Source organism: Puma concolor, chromosome D4, assembly GCF_028749965.1.
Source record: "Puma concolor isolate L17-30 chromosome D4, mPumCon1.1.hap2, whole genome shotgun sequence".
NCBI classification, from domain to species: Eukaryota; Metazoa; Chordata; class Mammalia; order Carnivora; family Felidae; genus Puma; species Puma concolor.
This window is the reverse complement of record NC_141679.1, coordinates 89,196,263-89,223,644: the sequence shown is the minus strand read 5'-3', so window position 1 is coordinate 89,223,644 and position 27,382 is coordinate 89,196,263. Positions and strand designations below refer to the sequence as shown.

The window sequence follows — 27,382 nt, the reverse complement described above, 5'->3', positions numbered from 1 at the left end:
AAAAAAAAAGAGAGAGCGATAAATACTGAAATGTCAGCATGCCTACAATTTAGTTTAAAATGGTTTAGCCAAGGGGCGCCTGGGTGGCTCTGTCGGCTAAGCATCCGACTCTTGATTTTGGCTCGGGTCGTGATCTCATGGTTCACGCGTCAGGTTCCGTGCTGAGCATGCAGCCTGCTTAATAGTGTCTCTCTCTCTCTCTCTCTCTCTCTCTCTCTCTGTCTCCACCCTCCCCCACTCACTCACTCTCTCTCTCTCTCTCAAAATAAATACACGTTAAAAAAAGAGTTCAGGGGCGCCTGGGTGGTGCAGTCGGTTAAGCGTCCGACTTCAGCCAGGTCCGTGAGTTCGAGCCCCGCGTCGGGCTCTGGGCTGATGGCTCGGAGCCTGGAGCCTGTTTCCGATTCTGTGTCTCCCTCTCTCTCTGTCCCTCCCCCGTTCATGCTCTGTCTCTCTCTGTCCCAAAAATAAGTAAACGTTGAAAAAAAAATTTTTTTTAAAGTAAAACCATTAATTCATGCCACAGAAGCATGTTTGCAGACACGTTATATTGTTAGATGATAAAAAACCAGGTTGTCACATGCATACGTCTGTATAATATATATAATGCTATCCCGGTTTTCTTAAAACTCACACACAGATAAAGGTCTAAGAGGGGGTAAATCAAAATGTTACGGAGGTCGTCTCTAGAATGAGACCACAGGTTATCCAGATCGAAGCATAGCAAGTCTGTGGGATTAGAGGCTGCAGACTGGCTAATGTTTCCATGTTCCTTGGGCTTTTAAGGCAGTTTAGATTCCTGATTTAAAAACACAAAGCCAATGTCATTTTGAGATGGTCCGTGTCATCAGCGACCTTCCTGAGCCGGTTGGGGCCATCCTGGCAGGGACCTGGAGGCATTAAGGGAGGGGGACTTCCAGATGGGCAGTGGCCCCTGAAAGGGCCTGGGGGAGGAGGGCATGACCCTGGCTGCATTTCTCAGCCTCCTTCCCGTCTAAGATCCACAGGCTGTTTCTGGGTGACCGCCCAAATGGGGTGCCAGGTGCCAGTGTGGGCAGCAGGGCCTGGGTGACGGCAGCTGGCTGGCACGCTCCCCCACAGATGGAGACACCCTGGGGAGAAACCCTAGAGGGAAAAATCCGGAGGGAGTGGGGAAGGGAGATGGGGAAGGGCCGGAAAGGACAGACCTGTGACAAGAATCTGGGCCTTTGCTCGTCCGGTCCCAGCCCGGCTGACTGCCGTGCACTCATACGTCCCTTCCTCGGTCTTAGAAGCCCGTGGGATCTCCCAGCTGCTGTTTCCCGACACCCTGTGAACACAGAGCAGCTGGAGACACACAATAACACTGACCCCCGCCAGGGCCCCCCAGCCTTGTCCCGCCCCGGAACCCTGCCCAGAGGGGACAAATCCTCTTGGAGACTTGGTAAGGAGGGGCAAGGCAGCCGAGGACGTGCCAAGTCTACAACATGCTGCGTGACTCTGAGCGAGTCCCTTTCCCTCTCTGAGCTCTGGGCTTTCATCCACGACGGGGAGGGTCTCGGAGGGTCCTTCCCACCCTGACCCCACGGGCCCGGGCCCTGCGTGGGAATGTTCTGGAAGCTCAGCAAGCCCACAGCTCCTCCACAGGGTGACGATCCAGCGGTGGTGGGACATCTGGGGGCCACCCTCCCCCCATCCCTGGCCGTGCTGGGAGATGCCCAGGACACTATGACCGAGATCAAGGTCCTTCTCTTGCCACCCACATCCCTAGGACCCCTGGGGCTGGGGACACAGAGCAGACAGCACCCACTCACTGAAAGTGCCTCTCCTCGCCCAGCCTGGCTCCGTTCCGCCGCAGCTGTAGCCTGAAGGGGAGGGTGCTGTGTACAGAGCAGGAGACCAGCAGGGGCTGGTCCAGGTAACCATGGATCCTAGGGGGCATGCTGACCACGGGGGCACCTGTAGGCAAGGTCTGGCGCTCAGGATTCCTCCCCACCCGCCCTGCCACAGCCTGCCAACGCAGAGACCACAGGGATGAGCCAGGAGGCCAGGATTCAACCCACAGCCCCACCATTTGGGGGTCACCAAGAGCGGGGTCACCTTACCCCTGTAAGCTCAGTTCCCACCTCTGTAAAATGGGCTTAATCCTGACACCGACGTCACCACGCTCTCTGGGGAGCTGGTGAGAGGTGGTGCATGGAAAGCACTTGGCATGTCCACAAGGCACGGCAGGCCCCCTCAGGACGAGCCGGCATTATTTCTACGGTTTCTAAGAAGACCAGCCAAGACGGACGTGGTCTGTGCAACCACCTTCTCCACTGTCCTGGACGTAGATGTTGCACCAGCCCTGAGAAGCCTGATAAAATGCTCCCCGGACCGGGCTCTTCAAGCTTCCAGACCTCTCATCCGCCTGGAGGGTCGGTTTTACCCGAGGATGTTGGAAGAAAGCCTTTTTCATTTAAAAATAAGCGAAGCTGAAGCATGGCTGTGAATGCAAAGTTCACACGCATTTTTGAGATAAGAGACTTCAGTGAAATCCCACAGTTTGTGATGAGCCCCGTGGGGCCCCTGAGAGACACTCCCCCCCCCCACCACCCCCACCGCCTGACCCTGGTCCTGGGATGACACATTCTCTTTCCTTGGCCATTAGAATCACTCCACTGGGAAAGTCTGAGAACGCCCCCCGGGGGGTCAGTCACAGCTGTCAGTGCCTCACTGGGTGATCGCGGGCGTGTGCTCAACTCTTGTCCTGCCCTCCCCCGCATCCCCACCAGAGATGCTCCTTGGGTGAGACAATGCACCAGACGTCCTCCGAGCCCAGAGCTGGGGGTGGGAGGGCAGCAGGTGACATCATGCTACAGGCTCCCTGCCACATCCCAGGGGAGAGGGATGTCAGACCAACTAGCCACGTCCTCAGCTGTGTGCAAAGCAGCCACCGCTCACCCCCACACACTGGAATCCTCGGCAAGGCCAGCCCAGGCTCTGTCTTCCATGAGCTGAATGGGCCCAGGGACCATGGCCCAGTCCTCACTACCTGCTCCAAACCCAGAGCCTCCTGCTCTAATCCCAACTCCCAGCCTCCCGACCCATCAAGTGGGGAAGGAAGCAAAACACCAAACCACCTCCCTTCTCCCTGCCCTGCCAACACACACATACTCTCTCTTTCTCTCTCTATCTCTCTCTCTCTAATCTAGTGCTGAGATGAAGACCAAAATCCAGAGAGAAATCCAAACTCTTCGATTCATCTGCAAGAACAGGACAGAGAGAAACAGGCTATTATTGCCCCTGCTGAAACTCCCTCCTGAAAATTCCTCCTTGGAGTTATAAAAGCCAAGGGAGGAGGGGCCCAGGGACCACAGCAGGGGGGTGGAGGTCAGGAGGCTGAGAGACGGGGTCCCCAACCTCCCTACCCTGCCCTAACCTACCCTACTCGGATCCTCAAAGTCCCCCACCTCACCCTAGTGCCCTCTCTGCATCCCTATTTGTAGTAGACAGAGGAGTCTGGCCCTTGTTAAGAGATCCCCAGCAAAGAAGATGTTGGATATCAGTGACATCCACCTCTGTGAGCTCCCCGCCCAGGCCACTGCCACGGAAAAGCGGGGAGTGGGCAGGAGGAGGGAACAAAGCCCAGGAAGGAAGCTGATGGCCAGTGAACTCAGATACCCCATGCTAGGACCAGAGGCAGAGCTAGAAAGCCAAAGCCTCAGCCCTGCCCTCTGGGAGCTTCTCAGCCGCATGCGAGACCTCGGGGACACAAGGAAACAAGCAAAAAGACATACATGTAGGAACCAACACAACATGACCAAAGATAGGACCACAAAATGACCTGTGCCTACAAAGACATAACACTAACAGTAGCTGCCGCTCTGGAGGGCCCAAGTCCACAATGCCCACATCATGGGCACGGCCTCAGAGCACCCAAGAGCTGTCTTGTGATGTGTATTAACTTATGGAACCCTCAGGGCAACCCTGTGAGATGGGTAGCCTCAGCTTCTCCATCTATAAGATGGGGACGCATCTCAGAAGCACTCAATGAGCTAACGTATGGCAGGTGCTTGGTTCAGGATGATCTCATGAGAGGTGCTCAAAATGGTCACTAGCTGAGTATTCCCATGATTAGGATTATGGAAGAGCAGGCCCATACTCGCTGCCCTGCCCACTGCTGTGTCTACAACGCCTAGCACCAGGACTGACACAGAATGCATGTTGGATAGACATTTGGATGGATGCACGCATGCATGAGTGGATGGGTGGATGGATATCTGGATGGATGGATGCATGGATGAGTGGGTGGATGCATGGATAGGCAGATGAATGGATGGATGTTTGGGTCAACGAAGGGTGGGTGGAGAGACGAATGCGTGAGTGGAGGCAGGGGTAGATGGGCAGACGGATGGCTTTGTACTAAATCCTCGACTGACTGTTCCATCTGAACCATCCCAGTATTTAGCATAACGCATCGCAGAGTTTCCTGCTCATAGAAGTTTAATTTTCTAATATCACGCCATCAGGGAAGGCTTCCGGGAAGAAGTGAGTCTCCAAGTGAGCCGGGGCGCTGGGGGTGCCGAGCACTACTCACTCACCTGGGACCACCCCACTGTAGGAAACTCCAGAGACACGGAGAAGGGGATTCCCCTCGTGGTCTTTGCCCTTCACCTTGAGGTAGAAGCGCTCCTGGGGGGCGTGGAAGGGCGGTCCGCCCCAGAGCTGATGGGCGGAGCCATTGGAGAGGGGCTGCATGGGCAAAGTCAGGAGGGGCTGCCCCGAGCTGCGTGAGAGCTCCACGGAGTCCAGGTGGCCGGGTGCCTGCAGGCCCGTGGAGTTGATGACCAGGGAGATGGGCACCCCTGCGGAGGGAAGGGTGAGGAAGAAGATGCCGGCTCCGTGATCCTCCCCAAGCAGGGGCCCTCAGACCATAGTCAGGGACCCAGCTTGCTTGGCCCTCCTCGCGGCCCCTCACCTCTTTGCTGTGCCAACTAATGCTGGGGGGTGGATAAGCAGAGGGGGCCTGCTACTGTCCGTGGTCCTGAAACGCCACTGTCCACCCACACCACAGCTTCCCACGGCTGCATCACCTCCACTCTGCAGACTCGGGCTCTCCTGGAGTAGAACTGGGAGGGGGCATTTCTCTCCACCACCACCCTCCCCCCGTTAACTCTGGCGTGGGCTGTCATCGGGCAGGCTCTGGGACCAGCCAAGGTGAGACACACGCTAGTTTGGGAACGCTGACTCCTGCCTATCCTCTCTCTCCCCCCACGGTCCACTTTCCTTTGATTTTCTTTTCTGTCTTATTAGCCCCGGGCTTTTCACCCTGTTCCAGAAAAGACAGAGCTGGAGCTGGGTTTCTGAATTCCCTTAGTTGATTTGGGAACTTCGCTCGGGTCTTTCCCTTTTCAGGCAGTGATTACTGTGTTTCTTCACAGAGATCACAAACCAGGGAACAGAGGGTGTGGTTGGATAAAAATCTGAACGCCTTAACATTTTTGAAGAAGCGTGGAGAACAATCTGGAAAGGGCACATCAAAACCTGGAAGTCCGGATTCCTTGGAAAAATAACGTGTGTCGGCGCTGGGCTCCATTCACATGTGGCAACAATCGGCCAACGGCAGGTAGCTGCTGTCCTCTGTATTTGGGCAGTTGCTGTCCAGCTATAGCCACGGCCTCCAGACTCCCGGGTGCCCCAGCACTGAAGCCAAGTGCCAATCACTTCTCATTTGCAATCGCCCTGCTGTTTCTCTCTCCCTTTTTTTTTAAAACTGTCTTGGAAACCACATCTTTATCAAAAGCAGAAACCCAAGAAGGTCCCAAAAAGGTCCCAAGAAGGTCCCCTGCACTCTCTTCCACTGGGGACTGGTCCTGGCGACCCTTCAGTTCTCAACCCCCACTCGCGCGCTGCATTTAGGAGTTCTTTTCTCTCCTGGCTCCGAACGGGAACCAAGCTTCCCTGCCTCCCCACGTCCTGACGCTGGGAAAAACAAACGTGAAATGAGCAAGCAGCCCCCTTTCGCTTTGGAGATGGTCCTCGCACAGAACCAACAAGGGTTGACAACGATGACAAAAGTTAGAGCAAACACACGCTCAAAAGCTCTAAGGATCTTGTATGCACCGTGTTGGTCATTGGTCAGTGGTCCGAGTTGACCTGACCTGGTCTAGATCCCTCCCCTTCTCTCTTCTGAGCTGGTCCCAGCAAAGTCCTCTGATGGCCCCACGGTGAGGGACCATACTTCCCAAACTATACGCTGGGACCCCTGATCTGGCCACCAGACGGTACTTTCTGGCATGGAGCTCTGACAACCCGAGCCAAGAGCCCCTGCCTGCTCTGGAGCCCTCCTCCCCCAGATGGAACCATGATGGGACACACAGGCAACCCCAGATCCCAGGGGGTGGCTTCTCATCAGAAAACCGACCCTGTGCCTCCAACTCCAACATCCCCCTGGGCTCTCAACCTCCATCAGCCTCCGGAATATCGGAATGTCCATCAGGACATTCATTCCTCTGGAGTAAGATACTGTTCTCTTCTTCAAGTAAGCTAACAACGGACTAGCACCTGTTAGTTTGTCGGACTAGCCTGCTGTTCCGTGGAAAACCGAAGAAGCTCTAGACGGACAAGTTTGGACAAAGGAAAAAGAGAAAGTGTGGACTGAGTACTAAGGGGGACAGCCAAAGGTCCTGGGGGCCTTTGGGGGCAGGGAGTGTGTTCTAAAGGTAAATGGTCACGGCGTTACCTGGGTGGGGGCCAGTGGAGAGGGTGCTGGCCCTGGGCTCGGTTCACTGTGGTCTGAGAGAATGGCTCAAGCCAGCCTCTTCCGGGTACATTGCAGTCACACACTCATAGCCTGCCCCCCAAGGCTCCCCGATTCCCAAAGGCAAGCCCCGCCTCTTCAGAAGGCAGATCTGCATCATCCCCAGGGTCCGGAGCACCATACCTTGTAGGGGCCACTCAATGGTGTGGTTGAGGTCCAGAGAGGGCTGGGTGGAGAAGCCGGCTCGGAAGTCGATGTTGCTGACGCCTGTGATCCTCACCGAATGGCGACCGCTGCTATAGACCTAGCACAGGCCCCGGCCCACGTCACCAGGGCATCCGCCTCCGGTGCCCCAGCACCGGGACAGACACGTGGGCAACTTACCTACTCCCTGGGGGCCCAGCACGACACTCCCCAAATGAAGCAGAAGAAGCCTCAGCTACGGTAGTGTCCTTAGTGGGACCCCTGAGGCTGTTCTGCCCTTCTGGCCTCCCCCCCACCCAACACCTGCAGCTCTGTCTGTCCCCCTACAGGTCTAAGCCCTGCCTTGCCTTCCCCACTGGCATCAGAGCTCTTGGCTCAAAGCCACTCAGAGTTTGAAGGGCAGGAGTCAATGCTACCCCCTCCCCTGCAGCACCCACGCCCAGCCCAGGGCCTGGAGCCTAGCAGGTGCTTCACAAACGTTTGTCCAATCAGCAGGAGCTCACATCCCTCCAAAGCAGCAGCCTCCCCCATGCCAGGACACTCTGCTGGGGGCCCAGCCTACCCCAAGTCCCTGGCCTCCAGCACCTTGCAGATTAGAGTGGGCCCTGCTCCCCCTGCCAGCCCTTGTCCCTCTGAGCCATCCTTCCCCCCAAGGTCACCCTTGCTTCTGTTGTTCATTCTTCACAGGATAGGTTCTGAACCTCAAGCTGGCTCAGCCACCCACCTCTGGACCCTCAAATCACTTCTCCAACTTTCTTAAAAGTTCCCTAACTAACCCCAAACCGCTCTACTTCCTCTCACTGGTGCAAAGCAGAATACTCCTCCTCTGTTCTGGACCCTTTGCTTCTACTGATACGCCCACCTCGCCACCCATGTTCCAGCCCCCAGCCTCCCAGGGCCCCAGGGCTCTCGGGACAGGCAGGAGGGAGACAGTGTCTCAGCTCGGTGAAACTGGTCCCCTCCCTGGGAACCAGGGCCCCGTACCTTGATGGACCACAGCCCAGGATGCTCAGGCTTAAACGCCACAACCTTGGCAGAGTCAGGGATGCTGAGGAGCACGTTGAGGCCCTCGTCCTTCTGCAGGATCCTCCCTGTGGAACGCCCAAGGGTTTCTGTCCCCACATCTTTCCTGACTGTGACAGAGGCCCCATTCTGCCAGGAACCCATGGTCTTTCCAACCACCAGCCTCAGCCTTCCCAGAGAAAGTGACAAAGGCCTTAGGCGGTGCTCGGGCCTTTGCCCCATTCTACACTCCAGCCTCATCCACCCCCGGGTGTGGGCCATACACCTGGCCTCCAGACCTGGGGACCCAGGACATCCTCGGAGCTCCATGAGGCCAGATAGCTGGGTCCAAATCACACCGACCCTGGGTGACCTGGACAAATCACTCCACCTCCCAGAGTCCCAGCTTCCCATCTCGGTGGCATGCCACCAATTCTTGCCCCGACTGGTCTGCTAGCCCACCGTAGGGACCCGCTGAGAGAATACAGGTAAGACTCCGCGTGAACCTTGCATCCCAGGGATCGTCATTACTCTTGGAGAGAGAGAGAGACTGAGAGAAAGAGAGCCCAAGCACGTGACAGAGGGCGCACTCAGGAGAGGGGCAGATGGAGAGACAGAGAGAATGTGAAGCTGAACGCGGAGCCCCATGTGGGGCTCGATCTCACAGCCGTGAGATGGTGACCTGAGTGAAATCCAGAGTCCGATGCTTAAGGGACTGAGCCACGCAGGTGCCCCCAGGACTGTCGTTGTTTTAATTCCCCTCCCTTGGCTGCTAACAGCCTCCCTGCTTCCTCACTCACCATGGGCACCCCCTCTGCCCTCCACTTGCCACCCCCCCCACCCTCCTTATTCCCAGAGCCTTGTGTCCAAACCCACTGCCACCCGGGGTCTCTCTCTTTGTCCCACCCCGGACTCCCAGCTCAGTCTTGGGGCCAAAGCAGAGGCCGGCCAGTCCTAGGGTGCACATACCCAGTGGGTCGCGGACTTCGATCTTGGGACCCGGACCGCTCAGGGAGATGGTGACCTCCTTCAGGCTGGGGTCAAAGGGAATCCTCCACGTGTGCTCGCCCTCCTCCTTGTGGTCCGTGGACAGCAGGTGCACCTTGGAGGCCTGGATCGCTGACTCTACCCACTTCAGCACCTGGGAGGCAGGTTATGAGAAGCTGATGCCAGCAGAGGTGCCTGTGGTCCCGCTTGTGTCTGACCCACTGGAGGCAGGTCTCTGACAGGTCGCCAGCAGAATCCAGTCCCCCACCCTGGGTTTTAGGCAGCGTATAGGCCTTCCAGGTCACCCAGTCCCCCCACACTCCCACCGCTCTACAAGAGGCCCAGTTCACACATCATTACCCTCCTGGCCTGAACTGAGGCAGCTCAGAGGGAATGGCCAATTTCTATGGCACCCACCACTTCCTCCAGGAAGCCTTCCTGATGCCTCCTACCCACAGATGAACCCTGGAGATCCGGAATCTCCCCCAGAGCAATGTAATTCACTGTCACCCCTCAAGGGGCCTCAGGCCACATTCCTGCCAGGGTAGCACACTCTCTAAGCAGGACCGAGAGGGTCTGCTGCCAAGATGGAGTCTCCTCCTGATTCATTTCACAACATTGAGAAATCCTAAGTCCCTGGTTTCTAGAAGTGCTTATTCATTCTAAAATCTTAAGTGTTTTGGACAGGTCCCATTGAAAAGCAGGCAACAGGCGAGGACTCCCCCACCCAGGTACACATTTAAAGTATGATTTTGGTGGGCAGGGGGGTTGCACAGACCCCATGTCAGCAACCCCGGATCCAGTCTAAGTTATCTCACAGAGCACAAAATTGTTGAGTTTCTCCAAATCCTGACCACGATCTTCAAGCCCCCGTGTCCTGTCCTAGGATTTAGGTAGCTGTCCAACCCGACTCAAGGTCAGCGTGCCCCTGACTCTCCCCACGCTTATAGGGTTGAACCCCCGGGCCTCCCTAGGCAGCTCCCCCCACACACACTGTTCTCTGACAGAAATGACCTGCCCCTTCTTTATCAACCCACTCCTGGCTACATTCATGCCTGTCTCCCCTCTTGGCCTGGGAGCCCCAGGAGGGCAGAGACCCTCCGCCGTGCCCCGAGCTCAACGTCTGGCACAGACAGGGTACTCAGGAAGCATGTGCTCACTGTGTGTGGTCTGACAGGGCACACACCTCCTGACCAGGGCCACCAGATTTCACCTGGCAGTCACCTGACTCAGCTCCATCCCGGTCCCTGCCTTTGTAGCAGCCACATCCCACAGTTTCCAGTAAGAAAACCAGGCAAGAGGACTCGGAGGGGGCCTCCCCCGCCCACCCCCCCACCCCCCCGCCGGCCCCGGGCCAAGTGACTTTAAGGTTTTCACGGGATGCTTCTTGAACTAAACAAAATGAAACAGGAACCTCACTGTCCAACAAATTAGCACCATAAGCGCAGAGAGAAAAGAGCTCCCATTGGCTAAATCTGGGGCAACTTGAACCCCTAAAAGAATAATGACTTTAATCAACTGAAACACATTGAACTCTAGAATCTGTGTCCCCCGGGGCGCCCGGGTGGCTCATTCGGTTCAGCGTCTGCCTCGTGATTTTCGGCTCAGTTCATGATCTCACAGTTCGTGAGATCGAGCCCCGTGTTGGGCTCTGCACGGACATCGTGGAGTCGGCTTGGGATTCGCTCTCTCTTCCTCTCTCTCTGCCCCTCCCCAACTTGTGCACGCTCACGCTCTCTCTCTCTCTCTCCCAAAATAAATAAACTTTAAAGAATCCGTGTGCCCATAATACTCAAAGAAAAGCGAAATTCAAAACAATAAAACCTCATTTGCCACCAGTGAAAGCAACCTGCTAATTAAATAGAAAGAACTAAGTGCGATCCCTGCCTTTTCCATAGGCACTGTGCCTCAAAAAACCAAGCCATCCCTTTGGAGAAGCCAAAGCTCTTTTTTCAGGGAAGAACGCCCACTAATGAATGTGAAAGAGATGAGGCAATGAGGAAATCATCATTTTGCAACCCCTAATGAAATCATTGTTTCAGGCAAGCATCCTCCACGGACGCCACAACCATTAGATGGAAGGCGGGTGGGGAACTGGACGACCATGTGGAGCCCCAGCATTTACCCCACAGACCGCTTGAGTCATAAGGGGAAAAATGCGGCCCTACAATGCACCGAGAGCTGGCTGTCACCACCTTCACCAGGAATCAAACTATCATCAGGAAGAGCGGGACAATCAGACATTATTTACCTCCCGGGGCAATGCAACAGAAAATACACACAGCACCAACCGTGAAATATTCCTGTCAGAAATGCTGGCTTCCATTAATCAGCCACTGAGAGCTAACTGCCAGGTTAGGGAATACGGGGGGTGAGGGAACAAATTAATGACACCATAAGGAAACAATCAGATGAATCCGTAACACGGGATACTGTACAGCCGATGCCTCTCCAGCAAGTTAGTGGCATTAAAAAAAGGGTAGACTGTTCCAGATGGAAGCGGACGTTAACAGCCACAACAAGTGAATGAAATGCACAGCCCCTGATTAAATCCCGATTTGACAAAACGTGTTACCGAAGACATTTTGAGGACAATTGGGGAAACTGAATATGAACTTGGCATCGGACGATACCAGCAGAATACTATTCATTTTATTAGAGGGTATCGTGGGCTGTGTCCAAGATCATATATATTTTTTTTTAAAAAACCCACACATGACTATTTACGGGTAAGGTGTCACGATTCAACAAAAGGCATAGAAAGAGACAGATAAAGCAGGCGGGGTAAACATGTTAGGTGCTGAATCTAATTGGGACATAGGTTCTTTTTTGTTTGTTTCAAGTTTTGATTTAAATTCTGGTTCGTTAGGGGCGCCTGGGTGGCTCAGTCGGTTGAGCGTCCGACTTCGGCTCAGGTCACGATCTCGCGGTCCACGAGTTCGAGCCCCGCGTCGGGCTCTGGGCTGATGGCTCAAGAGCCTGGAGCCTGCTTCCGATTCTGTGTCTCGCTCTCTCTCTGCCCCTCCCCCATTCATGCTCTGTCTCTCTCTGTCTCAAAAATAAATAAACGTTAAAAAAAATTTTAAATAAATAAATAAATTCTGGCTCGTTAACACATCGTGCAACACTGGTTGCAGGAACAGAAGTTAGTGATTCATCACTCACGTACAACACCCAGTGCTCCTCCCCACAAGTGTCCTCCCCAGTCCCCATCCCCCATTTAGCCCCTCCCCCACCCACCTCCCTCCACCAACCCTCAGTTTGTTCTCCACAGTTAAGAGTCTGTCTTCTGGTTTGCCTCCCTCCCTCTTCGTTTTTCTTCCTTCTCCTATCTTCTTCTGACTTTTCTTTATCTTTAACATCTTTCATGATCATATTTTTTTTTTTTTAAAGAAAAAGTCCTTGAAAAAGAACAAGTACGCCATGACTTGAATATATACCCCTAGGCAACCACAGGGGTACCCTGGCGCTCGCCAATTCTGATCCATCTAATCAAACCTGATCAATCGCCAATCAAATCTAACCTGGAAGTAGCTTCCTGGGATACTGTCTGACAAAAGTCGAAACCGCATTCAGCTTCAGTGAGAAGACGTTCTGTGACTGGTGAGTCATGTCTGCTGGGATACGGGGTCCGAAAGCGGGCCTCGTGTGCTACATGTCGGCCAACCTTGCTCCGCATCAGAGTCCTACTGTGCGATCGCCGGCGAGAGAGAAAAGGGAAAGAAGGGAATTGGAAGAAAGTGCCCGAGATTTAAAAAGTGAATACATTTTGTCCAGACTGAGCTGGAACATCTACATGTTGCAGCTGGATTTCAGTTACTACAGGATACGAATCCCAGGTTCCGAACACTCACTTCTCTGTATACTTGGAGGTCCCTCTTTCTTCTGTTTCGCCCAGCTTTCTTTCTTTTTTTCTTCAATTTGATTTGTTTTGAGAGAGACACAGAGAGCTTGAGCAGGGGAGGGGCAGAGAGAGAGAGAGAGAGAGAGAGAGAGAGAGAGAGAATCCCAAGCAGGCTCCACACAGTCAGTGCTCAGAGCCTGAGGCAGGGGTTGAACCCACGAAAACGTGAGATCATGAACCTGAGCCGAGATGCGGATGCTTAACCGACTGAGCCACCCAGGCGCCCGCTCGTCTAGCTTTCTGAGTAATGTTTCCCTTGGAAAGGTTCTGCGCACACACGGGGGCTGGCGGGAGGAAGCGGCAGTCGAGGCTCTCATCTGGAGAGGCGGACAGAAGCCAGCGAGGTGAGGCAGCTGCTGCCACAGCTCCGGGACCACTGTCGTCTTCCCCTGGGACCGGGCCTTGTCAAGGGTCGGGAGGAAATCACAACCGAGCAAAGCTGCCTGGAGGCGGTGGCTGCACCAGCTGACAATTACCCAAAGAAATCACACGCACTGTTGCCTGTTGCGTTGCAACTGTCACTACGAGCTTATTCTAGGATGACGGAGGGACGGTGCCCAGGAGTTCAGGCTACCGACTGGCAGAGAAGGCTCAGACTGAGCTCAGTGCCAGGGACCCCACCAGGCGGCTGCGTGCCCACGGGGTCTGCCCTAAGCCCGTCACCGCCAGGGCGCTGCCCTCAGCCAGCTCGGATCCCCTGTGCGTCCAGGCCTGTGGACAGGCTTCCTGGACCCTACAATCCCCCCAGGGCTCCAAGCGGAATCTGGGGAGCCCTCGGAGCGGAGTGCCTTCATCAAGCCAGCTCAATGTTTATCTGGCGAAGACAATGGCTTCCAGATGTTAGCGGGACCGGGGGCCCGCGAGCCCGTGCTGCGATGGGGCTCATCTCTCTGTCACCGATAGGGAAGGATGGAAAGAATCTGGAGCTGCTACCCTGGCCAGATGGCTGCCGCTGGGCCTTTCACGGCAGATAAATCATCCCCTGGGGCCCCTCCCCCAGACGCCTGACAGCCAGGCCGGCCGAGGAGGCCGAGCGGGGAGGCCAGGGGCCTACAGGGCCCGAGAGCCGCAGAGCAGAGAGCTGGGACCGGACCGTGGAGCCTGGGTCAGGAAGCCCGGCAGGCAGTGATGGAGAGAGGGCACCAGCCCCAGCCAGCTGGGCGCCACCGCTGGGCGCTCGGGTCCTGAGAACCTTTTCCGAGAGAGCCCTTACTCTCCAGGGGGGTGTGCCGGAGCCTGGCATGGGTTCTGGGCTCCACACCAAAGCAGGGGGCTGGAGCCACAGCCGTCACGAACTCTCACCAAGGGCTTCCGGGTGCCTGTCCGGACAGCGCCCCCGTCTCACCGGGCAGGGGCTCTCAAAAACCCAGCCGTGCACAGGGGGAAACGGAGGCCCAGAGAGGTTAAGGACTGAGTTCGGGTCACGCGGCAGGCAGGTGGCAGGGCTGGGGTCCGAAGCCGGCATGCGGCCCTAAACCTCCACCGGGCTGCCCTCTCCGGGAAGAGTCCGGGATGAAGTCATCTCTGGGGCCGGCGCCTCCTGATCTGTTAACTGGAACCACCTGGTCAGAGCTCCCCTTCTCCCCTGCACCCCACACTTACTGCCTTAGAAGGTAGCTCGCCTTCCTCCTAGTTGAGAAATGTGCAGAATCTGGGCGATTTGCCACGTTTGTGCGGGCTGGGCCGGTGCGAACAGGGGCAGGGTCTGGGCCCCCAGAAGGGACTTCCCAGGGCCAGAGAAAGCTTCAGAATGAGGGGCTTTGCCCAGCAACTCCGGCCCACTCTGCCAGGGCTGGGCGGGGGTGGGGGGGCTCCGTGCCAGGGCAAGGGGGGCCTTGGACCTAGCTCAGCCGAGACCAGAAATGCACACCCCCAAGGGGCCATGATGCCTGCCTCCCCCGTCCACCGAAGGATGGCAAAAGCTCCGAACCGACCCCGCCAGGGGGAGAGGATCTTTCCCTTGCTTTAACGACCCTGGAATCCCACAGGGCCAACCCCACAACCGGAAGAAAGTAAAGGCTCAGAAGCACCGAGACCGGACCTGGATGGATTCTGTCTCTGCGCCCGGCACCTGAAGCTGTGCGCGGTGAGCGTAGCAGGTGCACGGTCAGCGAAGGGAAGAGAGATTACAGAACGTGTCGCTCCTGCCGCATGGGACGTACCTTGGGAAGGTGAAGGGGCTAACGACACAGGCAATAATTTAGGGACTCCCGCAACTTCTGAGGAGTCATTCTCTCAGCTGGAGCCCCCCCTGGCTTGGGCAAAGACACCGTTCCCTCTCCCGGGTGCCCCGGCCGCTTTCTCAGGCTTGCCGAATGTCTGGGCACATCTGGAATGACGCAGCTCTGTGGCCAGGAAGGAGGAGGATCCAGGCCGCTACCCAGAGGCAGCCAATGCTGGGCCACCGGAGGTCCCATCAATTGAGACACCTACTGCCGAGTCAGGCTCCCACAACAGAAGGCTGGGTACTACGGCCAGGAGCCAGCGGAGTCGCCCCAACTTCCCCGCCTCGAGAGAGAGCACAGGAGAGCCCAGCCCCACACACCCGGGCAGGGCCGTCCTCCGCTACCCTGCCCGGCACCGCACTGTCTGATTAGCCGCTGACAAGCACCCAGCTCCCACCCAAATAGGTCTCCCCCCAGACAAGGACCCAGCCATCCCTCCATTCTTCAACGCCTCCCACCCTCACTTGGGCGGCTCAGCGCCAGAGGAGGTGCACATGCCAGAGAATAAAGTCCAATGTGTCGCGGAGAGCCATAAACGCCATCTGTCAACAGGGAGTTAAGGCACGCTAATCTAAACACGGCCCCGGAGAGCATAAATACAGAACACACACACAAAAAAAACCCTCTCCTGGAGGCTACAGCAGGGTTGGCTGGGGCCAGGGCCTGCCTCACACACACAATCTCTCTTGCCTTCCTCCTCCCAGGGCCTCGGGCGCAAGGGACCCCGCATCTGTCCACCCACTGGCTATTTACTGAGCACCTGCCCCACGCTGGGGGCTGCATAAGGTGCCGGGGATACGGCAGCAGACGGGACCCAGGATACAGGACCCGTAAGGGCCGGGCTGTCGGGGAGCCCACAGCCTAGTGGCATTAAGTAACAAGAAGGGAAATCCAGGGAGGTCTCCCAAGGGGACAGCATGTCAGCTAAGACCGGGAAAATGAGGAGCCAGGGGAGGAGAGGTGGGAAAAACGAGCCGCATGAGCAAAGGCCCTGGGGTAGAAAGACGCGGGGCACTGAAGAAACAGCAGAGGCCAGTGGGGCGGCAGCGGTGAGCAAAAGGGGAGAACACGGGCCACAGGGTTGGATAAGGGCCCGGACCTTCTCCAGGGGGCAAACAGGAGAGGTTCATCGGTCAGATGAGGGAGATGGAAACGGACATTCTTATTCTTTCCAGGGACGCAGTTGTGAACATTTATGAGCATGCCACTGGAAGGATCCCTCTGGCTCCTGAAAGGGAGCAGGCAGACGCGCAGGGAGAGGCAAAGAAGGGCAAGTTCTGAGCGGCCAATGGGGCCTGGAGGAGAGGAAGGGCAGGCACCCAGTTCAAGAACACGGCGAGGGTACAGACGCCAGGTCACTGACAACCCTGCATCTCAGGACACAGGACCAAGCAAGCGCCTGCCTGCTTGTTCCCCAGCAGGACTCTCTGCCCCAGCAACACAGCCTGAATCGGACGCCCCCTGCCCCCCACCCACTCCTCTACCCGCCCCTGGGTTCCCCAATTCTGCGGAGAAGCTCACCCCGTACCCCCGCCCCCCAACTGTTGGCAAATTTTGCTAGGTCCATCTTGCCAGCCCGGGCCACCTGTGGGACCCAGGGTGCTTCTTCGAGCTCCAGCCTCTTTACCTGCGAAATCGGGAAGTCTGCGGCACCTGCCTTTGGGGTGGGGGCGGGGGCGGGGGGGCGGGTAGAGGGTGGGGGGCTGGCGAGAGGACCTCATACAGCCCGGAGCACAGCACTCACTGCGCTGCTGGCCACAGGGGGAGCACTGCTCACGGGTGGCACCTGACCACCAAGCCCAGCCGCCCAGGGGCGAGGACGGTCAGGGAAGGCTCACCTCGGTCACCTGCTGCTTGTCCAGGTGGAACACCTGCCCGGAGCTGGTGGCAGCGATGTCCTCGTAAGCCAGGTAGCCGGGATGGGTGCGGTCACCACAGTCCCCCGTCAGCACGAAGACCACCTGGAAGAGGGACACACAGGTGGCTTCCCTGGCCACCTTCTTCAGGGGTGAGTGGAGTGGCAGGGCCAGAACCAGGGAGGAGGGGCCTGGGCCAAGCCCCTTCCTCTCCGGGCTCAGCGGATGCATCTGGAGAATGGGAATGATGAGAGCGCCCACCCCAGGTGATCGGGGCCGACGCAGGTCAAGGGTGTGGTACAGGGCCAGGCCTACTAGGTGCCTCGATACATGGGAGCCATTATTTTTTTAATGTTTTTTTTTTTTTTTTGAGAGAGAGAGAAAGAGAGAGAGGGAGTGTGTGAGCAAGAGGGAGAGGGAGACGCAGAATCCGACGCAGGCTCCAGGCTCCGAGCTGTCAGCACAGAGCCCGACGCGGGGCTCGAACCGTGAGATCGTGACCTGAGCCGAAGTCAGATGCTTACCCGACTGAGCCACTGGGAGCCATTATTAAATCTACAACAAGGAAGGGGATGGAAATCGGCTGGCCCCAAGCAGTAGCCCCTGGAGACCACACACTTAGAAAAACCGTGGGTTCTAAGGTTGACTGTTTGACTTCGGCTCAGGTCGTGATCTCACGGTTCATGAGTTCAAGCCCCGCGTCGGGCTGTGTGCTGACAGCTCAGAGCCCGGAGCCTGCTTCGGAGTCTGTGTCTCCCTCTCTCTCTGCCCCTCCCCTGCTTATGCTCTCTCTCTCTCTCTCAAAAATACATAAACATTAAAAAAATTTAAAAGCAAAAAAGAAGAAGAAGAAGAACCTTGGAGAATGGAGTTTGTTCTAGACGGGAGACCAGAGAAGCTGTCCCAGCTCTCGAGAGCTTCACCTGAGGAGGTCACACAGTCAGATGGCCCTTCTCCCGTCCCGTGCACACCCCTCCCCCAGCCCTGGCCGTGAACACAAGATGCAAAAGCCCCAGCAGAGAGTCCAGACCTTGAGGCACTGGGAAGAGGGCGCCTCGCTCTGCAGAGACGGGAGCAGAGGCGACGCCAGGAGGAAGACGGATTGCACAGACTCTGACAGCGCGCGAGGGGAGCCGGGGGTGGCGTGGTCTTTATCAAGAATGAGCCTCGCCAGGCGGCGGGAGCCCCGGCGGGCGGGGGGCCCAGAGCATGAGAACACACTTGGACTTCACCAGACCGGCTCGGCCTCCAGGGCTGGCGGAGACCCTGGACGAGAAGCTCCCGCCCTCCGCTCGGCAGGTGGGGGCCCGGGCTGCCTGCGCCGGGGACCCCAGCTTCCTCAGGACCCCCCTGGGGCCCCCACGCTCGAGCTCCCCGGGCCGGTCCACTCACCTGTGACTGTTTCAGCTGCAGGAGGCGCAGGACATCCTCCTTCTTGTGGTAGTCCTTGGCGCGGGCGTCCGTGAAGACGTAGATAAAGGAGCCGGGGTTGGCCACCTCCACGGCAGCCTTGATGGCTCCCACACTCATCTCTGGGCAGTCGCCGCCTCCCTGCAGGGCAGGGGTGTGTCAGGGGCCGTCACCCAGCTCCTCCAGGTGGGGCCCACCCAGGTAGACCTCTGACACCGACGGGGGGGCTGGAGGGGGGCAATCCCCTCTGTCCGGCCTCTGTCCCCGCCCGTCTATGGGTGAGGCCAGGCCACGGCACTCCTTCCCTGAGACAAGGTCACATCCAGCCTGCTTTAGACGAGTGGTACCATCTGCTCGCTCGCTCACCCACGCAAGAGTGGGGTCCCTCCCGTGGGGCCTGCTCTAAGCGCTAACAAGCACGACGTGGTTCTTTAATTACCACTGCGGTGAGTGATGCAAGATGGAGAGGAGGGAGGGGAGCTCCGGGACGTCTAACAGATGCCCCAAAGAAGCCACGTGTTGGTCAAGGCTTGGACGACGGAGGGTACAGGGGGCGGCCGGGAGAGAGAGAGGTGGGCTTCGGGCAGAGGACGTCATTCTCAGCCAGCCCTCCCACCGAATCCTCTCTGCCCCGGAATCAGTCCCAAACCAACACACGCTCCCGCCCTCCCGGCCCACGGACGGGAGCTCCGCGAGAAGGGAGCGCGTCCCGCCTCGACAGCTTTGCACACCCAGCAACAGGGTCACTTTTCAGTAACGCATCTCTCCCGGGCCCGTTCATCCGGTCCACATGCGTTTCCTGTCCCCTCCAGGCGCTGGGCCCCGTTCTGAGTCCTGGGGGACCCGGCGGTGAGCCAGATATGTGGGGCCCCTGCCTTCAGGAAGCTGCTGTCCTCAGCGGCGGGAGGCGGGGAAGGACAGATGCTTTACCAAGGTGCTCAGTGTGTCGGCTTTGGGGGTCTGCACTGAGACCCCTCGCATCCTCCTTCAGCTACCGCTTCGTCCGTTCACTGAATAATAAGCACCTACTACGTGCCAGGCACAGGGACTCCTGTCGGTACTTGGTTCACCGAATAAAGGAAGGAACCCCGAGAAGTACATATTCTCCGGGACCCCCCAGCTGGGGTGCAGGCCCCAGGCAGTGTTGGGAGGCGGGTGATGGCGGTTCAGGGAGCCGCCATCTTGGCCACCGGGTAGGGTAAAGACCTTGGCCTCTGCATGGACTGGGAAGGACGGCAGGAGGCGGGGGGTGGGCGGCAGCCAGGGGCAGGGTGGCCCACCTGCACATAGAGTTCTCTCAGCTCCCTCTGAAACACCGCCGGGTCTGCCGTGAGGGTCACCGGGCCAATATCTGCAGGGAAAAGAGAGAGAGGCCCAGGTAGGCTTGGATTCCCAGACGCACTGCCTCCGTGGGGTGGGGCAGCAGTTACAAGACGTGCCACCAGGGGGGAAAGGGGGTGAAGCCTCGGCCCCAGACCCCCCACCCCCCCACCAAAGGGAGAGAGGCTTCCAGGCCTGCCGGGATCTGACCTGGAAGGGAGGTCAGGCTACTCAGCCCCCTGCCCTGCTCCAAACCAGACCAGAACTCCAGGGGAGCACAGAGGCGAGACGGAGGGCAACCCCCACCCTGCTCAACCTCAAAACCACGGTCCCTAATCTTTTCTGAACACGGCCGTCTCTATTCACCATCAGTGGGAAAGGAATTCTGGAAAGACGAAGGAACAGAGAGCTGTCCAACACCAGGCTGATGAACAAGAATGAAATCTTCCAGAAACTCCATCCATTTATTAGCTCATTTAAATTTTTTTTTTTTTTTTTAATTTTTTTTTTTCAACGTTTTTATTTTATTTATGGGACAGACAGAGACAGAGCATGAACGGGGGAGGGGCAGAGAGAGAGGGAGACACAGAATCGGAAACAGGCTCCAGGCTCCGAGCCATCAGCCCAGAGCCTGACGCGGGGCTCGAACTCACGGACCGCGAGATCGTGACCTGGCTGAAGTCGGACGCTTAACCGACTGCGCCACCCAGGCGCCCCTAAATTTTTTTTAACGTTTATTTATTTTTGAGAAACCGAGAGAGACAGAGAACGAGCAAGGGAGGAATAGAGAGAGAGGGAGACACAGAATCAGAAGCAGGCTCCAGGCTCTGAGCTGTCAGCACAGAGCCCGACGCGGGGCTCGAACCCACAGACCACCAGATCGTGACCTGAGCCGAAGTCGGATGCTTGGCACCAACTGAGCCACCCAGGCGCCCCTGTTAGCTCATTTAAAAAGAACAGAATTCAATTACAAAGGCTGACTGCACCAAACGCAGGCGAGGACACAGGGCAACTGAAACTTCCGTCCACCGCCGGTGGGAATGCAAAAGGGTCCAACCACTTTGGAAGGCCAAAAGAACTTTCTAAAAACATCAAGCATGCACATACCATTCGATCCAGCCACTTCGCTCCCGAGAAATGAAAACATATGTCTACACCAAGACTTGTACTCAAACGTTCAGTGTGTTGTACTCATAATAGCCCAGAACTGGAAACCGGTCCAATGTCCATCAACCAAAGAAACGGTAAACAAACTGTGGTCTCTTCGTATAATCAAATACTGCTCAGCAAGAAAACAGAACAAGCTACCAATGCAAGCAACCGCGTGATGAATCTCACAGACGTAACACCGCACGAAAGAAGCCAGACACAAAAGAGTGCGTGTTTAATGGTGCCATTTATAGAAGTTCTAGAACAGGCAGAATTATTCCAAGGTGGAAAAAAATCAGAACGGGGGTTGTCTGGGGACTGGGGAGAGGCAAAAGGACTGTCTGGGACGGCAGAAATGTTCTATATGGTAACAGGAATGGGGGCTCCGTGGGTATATGGTCTCTCCAAAGTGCAAAGCAAAGATTTGTGCATTTCAGCGTATGTAAATTTTACCTCCTAAAACCAGAGCTGAAGACAGCAATCATCACTGAGTTGGGGTGGAGGGTGGGAAGAAGTATAGGTGAATGAGAGCGGTTTGGATACTTGGTGGTGGGTATATGCCGATTCATTGCTCTGCTCTGCTTCCTTTGTGTGTATTCGGAATGTTCCCCCAATAAAAAGGTTTGTTTTAACAGCCATACTTGAAAGTCACAGCTAACCTAAGACAAGGCTACCAGTGCACTGAAAACGGGGCTAGAATTCCAACTTGCCACGTAGACCCGGAATTCCAACTCACCCTATGGACGTATGCACAATGGGGGTTTTACAAGGTTCATGGATGTCAAGTTTCTTAGGAAAGTATTTCCTCTGAGTCCTCGGTGAACTCTAATAATGGACCGTTTTTAGTTGAAGAATTCTAAATTCTAGGCACCCCCCCAAAATTCCCACACTCATCAACCAGTCAGCAGACCTTGGTCCTTCTTAGGGAAGGAAGCCTGTGGAATCATCCGGCGTTCATCCACAATTCTCAAGGGAGAGTGCGGACAGCAGCCCTTCTGCCGGGCACTTTAAGAATCCGTCGTCCCCTGAGGGCCCCTGCCTCTGTGTTCTGAATGTATTCGTCATGTCCAGCACCCCTCCCTCAGCTGTTCCAGCCTTTACCAAGCCTCCCCCCTCCGCACCCCTACTTTCTGAACTCTGCGGTAACTGATTCGACCAAACCCTCAGGCTTTGCCCCCAGACAGAACTGACTGCAATGCTGGCTCTATCCTTCAGCCGTGGGGTCCCCCAGACCTGACCTCACTGTGTCCAGCCTCAGTTTCCCCATCTGTAAAATGAGGCATATAACAACACCATCTATCCTAGCTGAGAGCCATCGTTGTAAGAATTGGTGGGGCCAGGGAGGGACACCCCCACCCATGGATTCTGGTACCCAGCAAAGGCTTGGCGAACAGGAGCCAGCCCAGCCCCCACGGCCACACGACTGCCTATGCTCCAGCGTGAGGTCTCACAAAAGGCACAGGGCAAGACAGTCTTGCTCCAACACGAGGGCCTCAAACTCTAGTTTGACGGAGAAAAGTGAGTGATTTGACTCAATGTTGGTTATTGCTTTATTACGTAATAATACACGTTCGATGTTTAAAAAAATGACACTAATTTACTAAGCACTGACTAAGGACCAGTCCACGTGCCGAGATGTTTCCAGAGCGTTAGCTCACTGAGTCCTCCCTGGCACCTGGTAGGTCTCAGTCTTACCCACATTTTATAGAGGAGAAAATGGAAGCCCAGAGAGGTTAAGTAATTTGCCCAAAGACACACAGCCAGTAAGTGGCATGGATGAGCCTAGGTCTGTACAACTCCAGACACTGAGCTGTTGAGCACTGCTCCCTGTGAACTGTCCTGATGCATGGAAAGAGAAGGGAATTCTGGGGTGCCTGGGTGGCTCAGCAGGTCAAGCGTCCGATTCTTGATTTCGGCTCAGGTCGCGACTTCATGGTTCATGAGTTCAAGCCCCACATCGGGCTCTGTGCTGAGTGCACGGAGCCTCCTTGGGATCTTCTCTCTCTCTCGCTCTCTCTCTGCCCCTCCTCCACTTATGGGTATGCTCTCTCTAAGTAAATAAATAAACTTAAAAACAGAAAGAAAGAGAAAGGAATTCTACCAACCAGAGACACTCATTTTGATTTTCGTACATAACCTTCAAAACTTCCATGCAGATTTGTAAATATACATCTCACAATGCATGCCTACTCTTTCAGGCAGAATTTCTACTAAAGTATAAATAACATACTATTTTTAACCTGATTCTTTTCACTGAACAACGTATTTTGAGCAACCTTCCAGAAGGCCAAATGCTCAGTCCAAAATCATTTTTTAATGACTCCGAAGTATTTCCTTTGCATAAATGACCATGAGCGGACTTGCCCAATCTCACACGGCTTTGTTTCCGATGTTTAAAAAGAGTAGCGTGATCAAGAACACCTTCGGATCCATGGCATTTAAGCACCAGCTCGGCCGTCTCCGTGGCATTCGCTCCCCTAAGCAGAATTGCTGGGTCAGAGGCAAGGCCATTTGTAAAGACTTTGGAAGCAAATTCAGGAAGCTCGTAACTGTCCTCCCCAGCTCCAGACGTGCCAGCCGCTCATCCATCCACCTGCCAACGCCAGAGAGGCCGGCCTGCGCCCAGTTTGCCTCACATCGCCCCTGCTCAAGAATCCACACTGACGGCTCACTGCCTGCAACCTGGGGAACAGCCCCTGGGAGCCCAGGGCTGACTCTGGCTGGCCCCGCCCACCCCCATGGTGGTCTAGGGACAGCAGCTGCCCCGACAGCCCCAGCGTTGGGCCAGCACTAGGCTGACCACCTTCTCTTCCATTTGCGGCAACATAAGAATAAAGTTGGCGACGTGAGTTATCGTAAATGTAACAGCAGTTGGAAGAGCTTCCCCGTTATTGTAACATCTATGCACTTCCTCCCTGGGGGGTGGGAGGGGGGTTGAGGATCACCCTCTTTCATCGAGGGACAATGATTGTTCAGGGAGCTGATTCTGTTCACGGTTCTACTTGGCAAGATCAAAAGTTGGTCACCCCTGTCAACTCCTTCTGCTTTTCTTTCCTTTTAGCTTTTTTATTTTTATTTTATTTTTTACAATTTTACCGGATTGAGAAACCCAAAGTGGGGGGGGGGGGCCCTACGGTGGAGGGGGGGAGGATGCCAGAACTACCATCTAAGGTCTAGCCTTCCACGACCAAGGCTGTTCTAGGAGAGTCTGCGCTCTGGGAGAGAGGAAGATTCTTCTGGAAGATTCGTCCTGATTCCCCCACACCCCTCAGCAATGCTCAGTGACATCCTCTCCTTACGTCCCAAGCACTGGGCCAGCACATGAGGAGTGCCAGGGACCGTGTGGCTAACACAGACTTGGAAAATTTCAGGAGCCAGGGAGGCTTCTCCGAGTTCACTGGAAAGCCCTGGAAAGGATTTTCAGGTTGGCCTCTGTGTTAGTTTCCTACTGCTGCTTTAATAAATCACTACAAACTTAGTGTCTTAAAACAACACACATCATTTCTGGAGGTCAGAAGTGCTAAAGTTAAGGTATCATCAGGGCCACGTCCCTTCTGGAGGCTCTAAAGGAAAATTTGCTTCCTTGATTTTTCCAGCTTTTAGAGGCCGCCTGCGTTCCCGGGACTGTGGCCCCTCCTACATCTTCAAAGCCCCTCTCTCTCCCGTCTGCTTCTCTGCAGCATCTCCTTCTGTGACCCTGATCTCCTGCTTCCCTCTTACAAGGAGGCTTGTGAGTACAATGAGGCCACCTAGATAATCTGGGATAATCTCTCCATGTCAAGATTCCTACCTTAACTACACGTGCGAGGCCCCTTTGCTTGTGTCAAGTAATGGATTTACAGGTTCTGTGGGTTACAGAAATAACCATCTATCCTGCGTCCCACAGCCTCCATCATCCCGTCTCCAGCAAGAACAGACTTGGGAACAAACAACTTGACCGGGGGTGCCTGGGTGGCTTGGTCGGTTAAGCGTCTGACTTCAGCTCCGGTCACGATCTCGCGGTCCGTGAGTTCGAGCCCCGCGTCGGGCTCTGGGCTGATGGCTCAGAGCCTGGAGCCTGCTTCCGATTCTGGGTCTCCTTCTCTCTCTGTCCTTCCCCCACTCACGCTCTGACCCTCTCTCTCAAAAATAAATAAACATTTTAAAAAATTGTAATAAAAAAACAAATAAAACCAATTTGACCACAAACCTATGTGCCAAACCTAACAAGGTTGAAGATAAAGAGATCCAAAACTCCCATCTTCTTAAAGACGGAGAAACTGAAGTCCAGAGAGGAGACGGGAGTCCTTCAAGGTCAGCTGGGAAGATCTGGTGCAAGAATGACGGGATATTCCCCCACAGACGGTGACCCCTTCTTCTGTTCTCCACTGCAGGCCTGGAGCCGAGCTCAGCGCCTGGCCCGCGGTAAGCGCTCAACAAACCCGGTTCAAATAAGTAACTGAATAAACACATCAGTGAACTCCAAATCCCTTGAGCAGCCCCAGGTCGAAACAAAGTTTCACTTACCTTTGTAACCTGTGTCCCAGAACAAGGCCAGGCATACGATCAACACACAGCGAACATGTGCCGAATCCCAGACCCTCCCCCTACAACACGCTGGCTGCCCGTCTCCCAGGGAAACAAATACAAAATGAAGCAGGGAACGAATGTGGTTATTTGGGGCATGCAGAGGAGTTGGCCATACTGAGACAGGGTTGGCCAGACGGACAAAAGTGTCCGTGATTGCTCTCAAGACGGAGGGCACGACCCCGGCTAAGATGGAAGGCAAAAGGTTTTGTTTTATTTTTCATATGTATTTTTGAGAGAAAGAGAGACAGAGTATGAGCAGGGGAGGAGCAGAGAGAGAGGGAGACACAGAATCCGAAGAAGGCTCCAGGCTCTGAGCTGTGAGCACAGAGCCCCACGCGGGGCTCGAACCCACAGACCGTGAGATCATGACCTGAGCCGAAGTCGGACGCTTAACCGACGGAGCCACCCAGGCGCCCCAGAAGGCAACAGTTTTTTAAATGCCTGCCTCAACATCTGAATCAAGAACGCTCTCAGGAGAGCACACACACGCACACACGCACGCAAAATCTGGGATTTCTTCCTTTTACTGAAGAGATAATCCCCAAACCGGCTCCGGGCACAGGGTGTTACTGAAGGTCCCAACACCCTACGGCAGCGCTGGCTTCCCAGATGCCAAGAAGGGGCTGGGGGGCTGGAGGTCTCCTTGCCACCTGGTCTCCCCGCCACCCTCCCTTCCGCAGTGGCAGGCAGAAAGAGAGAGGCCTTCTTGTCGTTAATTCACGCTGGCCTCTAGCTTTCATCTGTCATTCCTGGGACGACCGGCTGTACCTCATCACTGAAATCATCCTGAAACCCCACCAGGACCGGGTGCTCTCAGCAGGATGACCATTTCAAGACCCATCTTCCAGTGGGACAGACTGAGGTGCCAGGACAGGGCGGGAGAGGGCAAGCCACCTGACACGTCCCCATATGAGTTTACCCACTGAAAGGGGTCTCGCGAGCCTCCCCATCTCCTTCCTTCCCCCTGTCCAGGCAGGGCTGGCTCTGGACTAAAAGCTCTCATCACCCCACCTCTTAGCATGCTGGCCTGGCTAGCATGATATTGCTAATGTGAGCTCAGTTCTCGTAATAAATATCTCCCTGCAACCACGGAGGATACCAAGACTTAGAGAGGAGACAACGCCCTCAGTGAAGGTCAAACAGCTGGTACGCGATAGTTAACGTCTGTGCTAGTGTCCCGGGGCCACCGTAAGAGACCACCACAAACTCAGTAGCTTTTAACAACAGAACTATTTCCCTTCTTGCAGTTCTTGAAGCCAGCAGTCCACAGTCCGGGTGTCGGCAGGGCCGTGCTCTCTCTGAAGGCAACACCAGCAACGCTCGGCGTTCCTTGGCTGGGAAAGCGCTCGGGCCCTGCCCCCGCTGTCACAGGGCTTTCTCCCTGTGCTGTCCCTGCGTCTCTCCTTCTTATGAGGGCATCGATCGTGTTGGATAAGGGCCCACTCTACCGCGGTATGACCCCATCCTGACTCATCACACCTGCAATGATCCTCTGTCCAAATAAGGTCGCATCCTGAGGTTCTAGGAAGGACATGAATTTGGGGGCGGGCACAACATCCAGACCCACCTGTTCGCCCCCAAGGCCCCCTCTGCCACCGGCTGGGCTGCCTCCAAAAACAAGGGTGACGATGATGATGGGGACAGTTACCACCCTTTTCTTTTTTTTTTTCCAACGTTTATTTATTTTTGGGACAGAGAGAGACAGAGCATGAACGGGAGAGGGGCAGAGAGAGACAGGGAGACTCAGAATTGGAAACAGGCTCCAGGCTCTGAGCCATCAGCCCAGAGCCGGACGCGGGGCTCGAATTCACGGACCGCGAGATCGTGACCTGGCTGAAGTCGGACGCTTAACCGACTGCGCCACCCAGGCGCCCCAGTTACCACCCTTTTAATATGTACGAAGCACCAGGTGCCGTTCTCTGCCCTGAGAAGTCACCTGTTTATTATCCCCATTTCACAGATGAGAATTTGAGGCCCAGGGAGGTGAGGTGACCCCCCCCACCACCCAAGCAGTAGAGGTGGGATTCAAAGTGGG

At 55.7% G+C, this 27,382-nt stretch overlaps 1 protein-coding gene across 2 annotated transcripts in view; it reads right to left on the bottom strand.

The window, feature by feature from the left end:
• Nucleotides 1-27,382, bottom strand: part of HMCN2 (hemicentin 2) — a 145,992-nt gene that overhangs the window by 106,147 nt on the left and 12,463 nt on the right. For both annotated transcript variants that reach the window (XM_086684280.1, XM_086684281.1), the window contains exons 2-10: nucleotides 19,590-19,660; nucleotides 18,292-18,450; nucleotides 16,882-17,004; nucleotides 8,897-9,068; nucleotides 7,910-8,016; nucleotides 6,905-7,025; nucleotides 4,563-4,826; nucleotides 1,794-1,938; nucleotides 1,188-1,309 (exon numbers count right to left, since the gene is read on the bottom strand). In XM_086684280.1, the coding sequence (XP_086540406.1) occupies nucleotides 1,188-1,309; nucleotides 1,794-1,938; nucleotides 4,563-4,826; nucleotides 6,905-7,025; nucleotides 7,910-8,016; nucleotides 8,897-9,068; nucleotides 16,882-17,004; nucleotides 18,292-18,450; nucleotides 19,590-19,660 (1,284 nt within the window). The remainder of the gene's footprint in view (nucleotides 1-1,187; nucleotides 1,310-1,793; nucleotides 1,939-4,562; nucleotides 4,827-6,904; nucleotides 7,026-7,909; nucleotides 8,017-8,896; nucleotides 9,069-16,881; nucleotides 17,005-18,291; nucleotides 18,451-19,589; nucleotides 19,661-27,382) is intronic.